This window comes from Balaenoptera acutorostrata, chromosome 20 (genome assembly GCF_949987535.1).
Source record: "Balaenoptera acutorostrata chromosome 20, mBalAcu1.1, whole genome shotgun sequence".
In the NCBI taxonomy this organism is placed as follows: domain Eukaryota; kingdom Metazoa; phylum Chordata; class Mammalia; order Artiodactyla; family Balaenopteridae; genus Balaenoptera; species Balaenoptera acutorostrata.
This window is the reverse complement of record NC_080083.1, coordinates 37,780,959-37,789,862: the sequence shown is the minus strand read 5'-3', so window position 1 is coordinate 37,789,862 and position 8,904 is coordinate 37,780,959. Positions and strand designations below refer to the sequence as shown.

Sequence of the window (8,904 nt, the reverse complement as noted above, 5' to 3'; positions counted from 1 at the left end):
CCCACGTATTCAATAATGTATGACATTGTTCAGTATTGTTTCCACTCTTGATTTTTCAGCATTCCCCAAGACTCCTAGGAGGATGCTTAACACCTAAATACCTGCATGACTATCTTTATTTATTTATTTATTTTTGGTTGCAGTGGGTCTTCATTGCTGCGCGCGGGCTTTCTCTAGTTGCGGTGAGTGGGGGCTACTCTGTTGTAGTGCGCAGGCTCCCCACTGTGGTGGCTTCTCTTGTTGCGGAATATGGGCTCTAGGCATGCGGGCTTCAGTAGTTGCAGCACGCGGGCTCAGTAGTTGTTGCTCGCGGGCTGTAGAGCGCAGGCTCAGTAGTTGTGGCGCACGGGCTTAGCGGCTCCGTGGCATGTGGAATCTTCCCGGACCAGGGCTTGCACCAGTGTCCCCTGCATTGGCAGGCGGATTCTTAACCACTACACCAACAGGGAAGTTCCATAACTGTCTTTAAATTGCATTAAATTGAATCCATTCTTATTGACTCACATTTTTTGGTGTTTTAACCTTCTCTACTAGCTGCCCTTCAGCTGGAAGGTGTTAACAATTATTAGGAATTTTTTTTTGGTTTCACTAGTTCAGAGTTTTGCAGTAAGTTGAAGTATCGGGTTTTCAAAAAATGGGTCCCATGTTTGAGATACACCATGCCTACTAGCACCCCTGAGTTCATTCTGTGGATAAATATCACTTAGCTTTCTCTTACCTGGGTTATCAGTCCCACTTCAGGCCAAGTGGGGGGCACCTGCTGGGCATAGGCTGAGACCACAGGATGAGCTCTCTAAGCAATTCATTAGTTGGTTCACCACCCCGCACCCCCCCAAACACCCTATTCATCCCTAGCAAAGCTAAGACTGTAAATTCTCCAAGAACACAGACCGTGTCCCTCATCTGCTTTATTCAAGAACATTCAGGCACTCTAAGAAAGGAAATGAAACTTACAGGTGGAGCTAAATGCAGGCAGATGGAGGCCCACCTCCAACTCTAACGTGCTACACAACTTCTTTGCGACGAAGTTCCCCTATCTGTGCCACCTTAACTGTGTGGCCAAAATGAAAAGAGATGGCACAGCACAGCAGGTAAAGGTTTAGGCTGGCCCGAGTGGGGGGAAATCTCCAATGCTGCCACTTTCCAGCTGTGTGATGATGGACAAGTTATTTTGCTTCTCTAAGGCTCAGTTCCCGCATTTGCAGAACAGGTATAATAACTGCACTTACAATTCATAGCGTTGCTGAGATAACAAATGCAAAACACTTGGTAAAGAGCTTGGTGCAAATGAAGCCCCTCAAAAATGTTACATATTATTACAGTAAATTTGAAGGGAAAAAAGCACCAATTATCATTAGACAAATCCGTGTTCCCTCCTGTGGGAGACGTTATTACAGTCACGGCAGTGCTACTTCTCAGCCCTGAGGAGTTCCTAATCACCAATGGCTGACCCAATCCCACTTCCTTGTCCCACCTTTCTATGAAGGCCCTCCCCAAGGGCAAAGGATAGAGGCGCAGGCATATGAGTTTAGAGAAACATTGTGTTTAATGGTAAAGCTTAGCACACTCTAGCACCGGGCATGGCCTGGAGTCGAAGCAGCAGGGGTGGACAGGTGACCTCCATGGAGCCTCACATGGCAAAGAGGATGAGGAAGGCGACCATCAAACAGAAGAGTCCCATAGCCTCAGACAGGGCAAAGCCCAGAATGGCATAGGAGAAGAGCTGCTGCTTCAGAGATGGGTTCCTGCCGGGGACAGAGACAGGGCAAGGAAGGGGTGAGGGTATGGGTCATGGGTGGTGGTGGAGGACTCAAGTAGGTTAGGTGAATGGTGAGTGCTGAAACTGGGAGAGGGCATAGCTTGCATATATCCTGGGGATTGGACAGGCAAGCACAGTACCAACGTGGTAAGTTTAAGTGAGCCAGATTGGAAACTTATATTTAAATTCTGAGAAAACAGGAGGTAGATGAAATCAACACAAAGCTAGAAGGATCTCTTGCTGAGGCTTCCTCCAAATAAGATGGAATTTACAGTAGAAGATGCTCTAGGCCACCCCACAACTTACCTGGCATAGCCAATGATCAAACTGCCAAACACTGTTCCAATGCCGGCCCCTGAACCAGCCACACCAACTGTGGCAGCCCCAGCACCAATAAACTTGGCCGCTGTGTCAATGTCCCGGGAGACAACACTGGTCTGGAACTCCCGCCTGGCCACCTGGAGTGGGACACTGCTGTAGGAAGGCTAGAAGGAGGGGGAGAGAGAGTGAAGTAGAGAAGGAAAGAGAGGAAGAAGGGAGATAGTGAGGCTCAAGGACAGGTGGCTGACTCCACCCCTCACCCCACCCACCTGAGCTCGGAAATTGTTGGCAAGCTCTTAGCAAGTACAGAACGCTCAGACTGCAGAGCGTGCTTGGAATTAGTCTTAGGGTCCGTTTCCAGACAGGACTAGGGAAATTTCGTGGGCTTCATGAAAACCCAATTTCACTTTTGCAAGTTTCTCACCGACTATGCTCACCTTGGGGTACTTAGAACTATTAAAGCACCACAGATTCTCTGACTCTCCTCCCACTTTGGCCTAAAGGCAACTGAACAAACTTAAAGGAACTTAGTCTGGGGAAATTCTTAAAAGGGCCCAATCTCCTTTACCTGTTCAGATGGGATCTCTGGCCTACTCAGGAAGGAGGCAGACACAGGCCTACTCAGACCCCTGGTACAAGAGCGGATCTATAAAATCAGAAAGACACATTTCTCCAAATCAGGCAAGAAATCAAAACAAAACAAAAAATCCCCCTAACTGCTGAGCTTCAGTCAAAAATGACTACAAATATTATAAATAAAACAAGTCCAAGGTATTTCAAGGTCAATTAATGTATTACTGTTGCTACCAGATATGCTCACACCAGAGACAGCTGTCCTGAGACCCTGGTGTAGTCAGCAGTGGCAACCCTTCCATTTAAAACTGGGTAACAAAGCTCACTTCTATGAGCACAGCCCTTAATCAATATCCCAGAATGGAAAAAAAAAAAAACAAAAAAAAACCCACACTAACATCAAACCAAGTACAGGAAGGGTTTGTACCCAGACCACCAAAGGAATCAGAAGGGGAAAATCTTATTTTGCTAAAACTGTAGTCACTGTTACACACCCTGAATGGAGTGAGCCAGTAAGCCTGGTGAGGCTCCTGAAACAGTCACCTAAGCAGAGACTCCTGTAACAAGGCTTTCTTGAACTATTTCAAGAAATATAACGTAGCAGTTGTGAAACTTGGTCGAACATTAGAATCACCTGGGGAGTTCTAAAAAAAAATACAGATGCATGGATTCCACTCCCATAGGGTGCAGCCTGGGCATCAGGATTTTTAAAAGTTCCCCAGATGATTCCAATGTACAGCCAAGGTTGAAAATCACTGTTTCAATGGGCTAACTATGGCCAAGTCAGACTGGGGGTAAAGGTCAGATCCAGACTCTGACCACATTCCAAAGCCAAGATAGCTTGGTTTACAGGCCCAAATAATCAGGGGTTAACTGCATCCATCCTACTGCTTCGCTAAAGGGGCAACATCATCAGAATGCCAAGCTCCTCTCAGTTCATTCATTAAACACTGATGATTCCCACACCTGGCGCTACAGAGCACCCGGGAGCAGCAGCTTACCAGAGCAGGAGGAATGAGTAGTGCCCCGGTGGTCTGCATTTTTTCGGTCTGCAGAGGAAAAAAAAAAAAAAAAATCCACTGACAGCCTGGTTGTTTGTTTACAGTCGCGACCTTCGGTCGTCCCCTTCACCCCGCCCGTCCTCCCTGGACCACGCTCTTCCTCGAACCATGCCGCAGCTGAGGAGACCATTAGAGGTCAGAGGGACAGCGCAAATTCCCTCTCCACCACTTTCAGCGCGACAGGTCTGCAAAGGAAAGTCACGGAGATCGGAAGTAAAGGAAGGAGGCCCGAGCCCCAGCAGGTAAATGATACCCAAAGAGGATGATCTGCCGGGAAGACTGGGGAGGCAGAAACTAGGCAGGTGCCGTTCAGGATCCTGCCCATTTCACACAGCAGTCCACGGCCCGCCTCAGCCGGGACAGTAAATTGCTCATTACCGTTGGTAACTAACATGAAGGTTGTTAAGGTTACAGACGGCCATTGCCTTTCCCGGCCCTAGGGACAAATGCCCCACCACACAACCCAGCCACATCCCTGCCGATTGCTGGCTTTCGGCCCCAGGTCACCTGCACTCCCACTGCCCTGCTGCCCCTGCTCGGAACACAGCGCTCGCCCAGCTCAAGGTGACTGACTCACCTCCGGGCTTTAGCTCTAAGACTCAGCGCTCAGCTCCCCGGCCCACGTGTCCGGGGGTCCCCCCACTCTCATTGGCCGTAATCCCCCCGCGCCCTCACTGGTTAACATCCTCGAGTCCTCCTTTCTTATTGGTCTTCCGCAGCTTCTTCCTCTCTCTCCACAGGAGCTTCGTGGCAGTTCCCGCCTCCGTGCGGGTAAAGGCGGAGTTTTCCTCCGAGATCTGGCTTCCGATTGGCCGATCCCTGAAGTGCTCGATCACAGAGTCGGCTGGACTCAGAGGTTCTATAACATCCCGCACAAAATGGCGGCCAAGGTGGAAAGCAGCAGAAAAAAGCGTGGGAGAGATGACCGGTCGCCTTACGCAGACAGACACATGACTTAGGGCCTTAGCCTTCATTCGAGCGCTCGGGCCCTGAGGCGCGTTGCATGTTGGGATTTGTAGTCGGGTCAGAGGCCCTAAGGGCGGCTGAGATCCCGCGAGACGTTTCTCCCCAGGCTGGGAGAGCCAATGCCTTTGCAGCAACTCCCACCCTAGTGTTTTGTGGGAGGCTTGCTTCCGCGAAGAAGCGTAAAGGCTACCTGCCTCCATGTAAGTTCGCTAGTGGGCGAGCGCAACTTTGTGTGCCTCTGCCAGTGTTGAGCAGTCATGAACTAGCAACCAGTAGTTTGTTTGCTTGTTTTTTTAAAGTATTTTTGTATTGTAAAAACAACATTCCAAGGACAAAACATTTAACACCTTGATAGAGAAACAAGCAAAGGATGGGAAACAGGCAGAAGAAATATAAATTGAAGGGAAGAATCTTAAACTAAACTATAAAAAGAAATAGAAGTTTAAACGCAACTTTTCTCACTAAATCAAAAAGCAGAGTTCTTTTTACTAATGTGAGCTAGGCACTTCTGTACTGCTGGTGAGAAGTATGAATTAGAACTTTTCTTGAAAGTGATTTGGTAATGTTTGTTGAAAGGTTTTGAATGGTCCATCCTCTTTGACTCAGAAATTCCTGAGGAATTGAGAGCCTTTAAACTCTCTATCCTCTTTGACCCAGGAATATCACTCATAGAAATCGGTCTTGAAGAAAAAAATCAGAAATGCAAAGATTCTCTTCAAAGGATGTACATTGCAGAATTTGTTGAAATTGGAAGCAAGTAAATGGTAAACGGTTAAATAAATTGTGATATTTTCACTTGATGAAATAAGCAGATATTGTAAATTTCCTTCCTTCCCCCCTTCTTTCTTTCTTTCTTTTTTTTTTTTTTTTCAGCTTAAGTAATAAAAATTTATTAAGAATTCCTGGGATGGTGGTTGTGGCTTCCCAACCTCAAGAGAGGAACAACCAACACTAGGAAATCACTGAGAAATCACACAGTCCCAACACCCCTGGCCAACATAGGGAGGAAAGTCATTCCCATGAAAATGGCTCAGTTCTCATTATTCCAAGAAGTGCTGGGAGGACAGATGCTGAGGGGACCATCACATGTTGCTGGGGGCAGGGTGGGCGTGTGCTGGACCCTGAACTGGCTCCTCAAAGACCAGGGGAGAAACAGATCCACTTCTTCTCTGGGGGCCGAGTTCTGGGTCACCAGGCTCATTTCTTACCCTTGATGAGGTTGTCACTTCCCTGGGTGTAGGGAAGTGACCTACACTTCATGCTGTAGGTTCAGCACAAGGTTGTCAGCAGTGAGATAGATAAGATTCTGTGATGTGGCGATTGTCTTGGAGATGTTCTGTGCTGCCCAGATCTTGTGCAGTTTTTCTTGCTCAGTGCTTCTCCGAGGTGAGCACGGTGGGTTCAACAAGACGAAGTCTCATTCCCTGACCCCACCCTTACTACCCCCCTCACCCCAGCCATCCTCTGGGCTCTCAGATCCAAGGTCGCATTAAGGTGGCTCGTGCTTAGCCCTACTTAGGTCCCTGTGAACCCTCCCTGCGGGCAGCTGCCAGGAACAGGAGGCAGCATCAGAAATTGAGGCAAGGCCAGTAAAACCATGCTTCTGGTTTTATGTTTTATACTGAGAAAATTTTCATGATGTAAGACAAATTTTGAAGATTTAAATGCAGAGCTGTATAGCATTGTGAAAAAAATGGAAAAAAGATTAAAAAGAAAATAAATCAATATTAATAGTTAATTCAGTATGGTGTAATAAGGTTGATTTATATTTTTATGAGTATGTATTAGTTTTTTTTTTTTTTTTTGGTTGTGTTGGGTCTTCGTTGTTGCACGGGCGGGCTTTCTCTAGTTGCAGCGAGCGGGGGCTACTCTTTGTTGCAGTGCGCAGGCTTCTCATTGTGGTGGCTTCTCTTGTTGCAGAGCACGGGCTCTAGGTGTGCGGGCATCAGTAGTTGCAGCACGCGGGCTCAGTAGTTGTGGCTCGTGGGCTCTAGAGCACAGGCTCAGTAGTTGTGGCACACGGGCTTAGTTGCTCAGTGGCATGTGGAGTCTTCCCAGACCAGGGACCAAACCTGTGTCCCCTACATTGGCAGGTGGATTCTTTTTTTTTTTTTAATCTGACTTCAGCCAGATGTACTTTTATTTATTAAAAAAATTTTTTTTAAATTAATTTATTTAATTTATTTATTTTTGGTTGCATTGGGTTTTTATTGCTGCACGCGGGCTTTCTCTAGTTGTGGTGAGCAGGGGCTACTCTTTGTTGCGGTGCGCGGGCTTCTCATTGCGGTGGCTTGGCTTGTTGCAGAGCACGGGCTCTAGGCGTGCAGGATTCAGTAGTTGTGGCATGCAGGCTCAGTAGTTGTGGCTCACAGGCTCTAGAGCGCAGGCTCAGTAGTTGTGGCGCACGGGCTTAGTTGCTCCGCGGTACGTGGGATCTTCCCGGACCAGGGCTCGAACCCGTGTCCCCTGCATTGGCAGGCGGATTCTTAACCACTGCGCCCCCAGGGAAGTCCCCTGGCAGGCAGATTCTTAACGACTGTGCCACCAGGGAAGTCCCTGTATAAGATTTATAATAGCAATATATTAACAATTATGCTAATCTGGAAAGTCTGAACTTTGGACTCGTAGAAAAAATATTTTAAGATTGAGATTTAAGATATCCTGCCAGAATGGTACAGTGGAAAGAATGTGGAGTTTTGAAATCACACAGACTTGAGTTCCTGTCATGGCTCTATGATATAACTAGATATGTCTGTCTCCGAGCAGATTACCATGTCTCTTTTGGCTTTAGTGTAATAAGCTACCATTTACTGAGGCCTCACCATACGGCAAGCATTGGATTAGGTGCATTCACCTGTTATATGATTTAAGCTTGACAACAGCCTTTTAAGTGGATATTATTATCCCCATTTTACAGATTACCCCCATGTTACAGAGCATCTTTTTTCCAGTTTGGCATATTTGGTAAGAGGTAAAGTCAGTATGTGGACCCAGGTCGGTCTGGGTCCAAAGTGCTTAACCATTAGCTCTTGAGTCTCCCTAAAACTGGGGAACCTGTAAAACAGGGTTAATACTACCTACCTTATAGAAATATGAGATAAAATAAATGCCAGGCATAGGTTGGTGTTTGGTGAATAGTCCCTATCTGTTACTACTCTAGGACAAGTTATATTTTCGTGTGGAAATCCCTAACTTTGTCTACATGTTTTAATTTTTTTTTCACATCCAGATTTGTCGCATAGCTCTACTCATAGCTTAACTTCAACATTGTCAAGTTTATCCTGTGACCTGCTGGAAATCAGGTATTTCAGTGCCATGTTTAGGACATGAATTTTGGAGTTAAATAAGCAGGATTCAAATCCTGGCAATGCCACTTACTGCTGTGTGATTTGGGGCAAGGCTCTTAACCTCTCTAATGCTCTGTCATCATCTATAAAAAGGAGATACCCCTTTTTCAACAGAATTGTTATGAGTAAATGAGATAGTACATGTAGAGGTGCTCCTTTAATTATTGAAGTAAAAAGTACTGGTAAACCAGGAGAGGCTGTGGGAAGTGGAAGGAGGTTAGGAAACCTCAAACCCAGACCTGACATCTTGGGGGTTGTACTAGCTGGCTTGGGGGAGGCCCAAGAACTTCTTTGGGAACTCTGAGAGGATTCCTGAGTAGGCAAAAAAACTTTTTTTTTTATGGTTACAAAATGATTTATTAGAGATGTATTTTCTTATTGAGGTATAGTTGACTTACAATGTTGTGTTAGTTTCAGGTGTACAGCACAGTGATTTGGTTCTATATATATATATATATATATATATATATATATATATATATATGTATGTATATTTGTTCTTTTTCAGATTCTTTTCTCCTATAGATTACTACAAAATATTGGGTATAGTTCCCTGTGCGGTGTGTATATGTTAATCCCAAACTCCTAATTTATCCCTCCTCCCTACTTTCCCCTTTGGTAAACATAAGTTTGTTTTCTATCTGTGGGTCTCTTTATGCTTTGTAAATAAGTTCATTTATATGGCAAAAAAGCTTTTCATGAAGGTGGCAAAGGGCAAACTTGTGGATAGTAATACCAGCAGGTCCCTCTTTCCAAAGGCATTTCTGACTCCTCAAATCTACCTCTTCCACCCAGAGTCTTATCTCAGATCGTCTCGCTTTTCCTCTTCCTTTTCACTCTTCATTTAGGAATTCAGTTTCACTCTTCCTTTAGGAAT

At 45.9% G+C, this 8,904-nt stretch overlaps 1 protein-coding gene and 1 non-coding gene across 4 annotated transcripts; both read right to left on the bottom strand.

Moving 5' to 3' along the window:
* Window positions 1-1,527: 1,527 nt before the first annotated feature.
* Window positions 1,528-4,428, bottom strand: ATP5MC1 (ATP synthase membrane subunit c locus 1). Of its 3 annotated transcripts, none has more exons than XM_007176397.2 (5): window positions 4,292-4,428; window positions 3,655-3,702; window positions 2,649-2,726; window positions 2,066-2,244; window positions 1,528-1,745 (listed from the first exon to the last, which is right to left on the bottom strand). In XM_007176397.2, the coding sequence occupies exons 2-5, from the start codon at window positions 3,691-3,693 to the stop codon at window positions 1,631-1,633; spliced, it is 411 nt and encodes a 136-aa protein (XP_007176459.1). In that variant the 5' UTR covers window positions 3,694-3,702; window positions 4,292-4,428; the 3' UTR covers window positions 1,528-1,630. The 3 variants fall into 3 exon arrangements, with proteins under 3 accessions (XP_007176459.1, XP_007176460.1, XP_007176458.1); XM_007176398.2 differs by having other exon boundaries at window positions 4,390-4,414; XM_007176396.2 differs by having other exon boundaries at window positions 4,222-4,351.
* Window positions 4,429-6,150: 1,722 nt separating this feature from the next.
* On the bottom strand, window positions 6,151-6,377 carry LOC114236983 (small nucleolar RNA U89). The gene has a single exon (XR_003622814.1). It is a non-coding gene; the product is annotated as a small nucleolar RNA U89 (small nucleolar RNA).
* Window positions 6,378-8,904: the final 2,527 nt, after the last annotated feature.

Coding starts and splice junctions, on each gene's coding strand:
- ATP5MC1 (XM_007176397.2), bottom strand. CDS start 3,693: ATGCAGACCACCGGGGCACTACTCATTCCTCCTGCTCTG. Junction 2,727..3,654: donor TACTCATTCCTCCTGCTCTG/GTAAGCTGCTGC, acceptor CTGATTTTATAG/ATCCGCTCTTGTACCAGGGG. Junction 2,245..2,648: donor CAGAGATCCCATCTGAACAG/GTAAAGGAGATT, acceptor CCCTCCTTCTAG/CCTTCCTACAGCAGTGTCCC.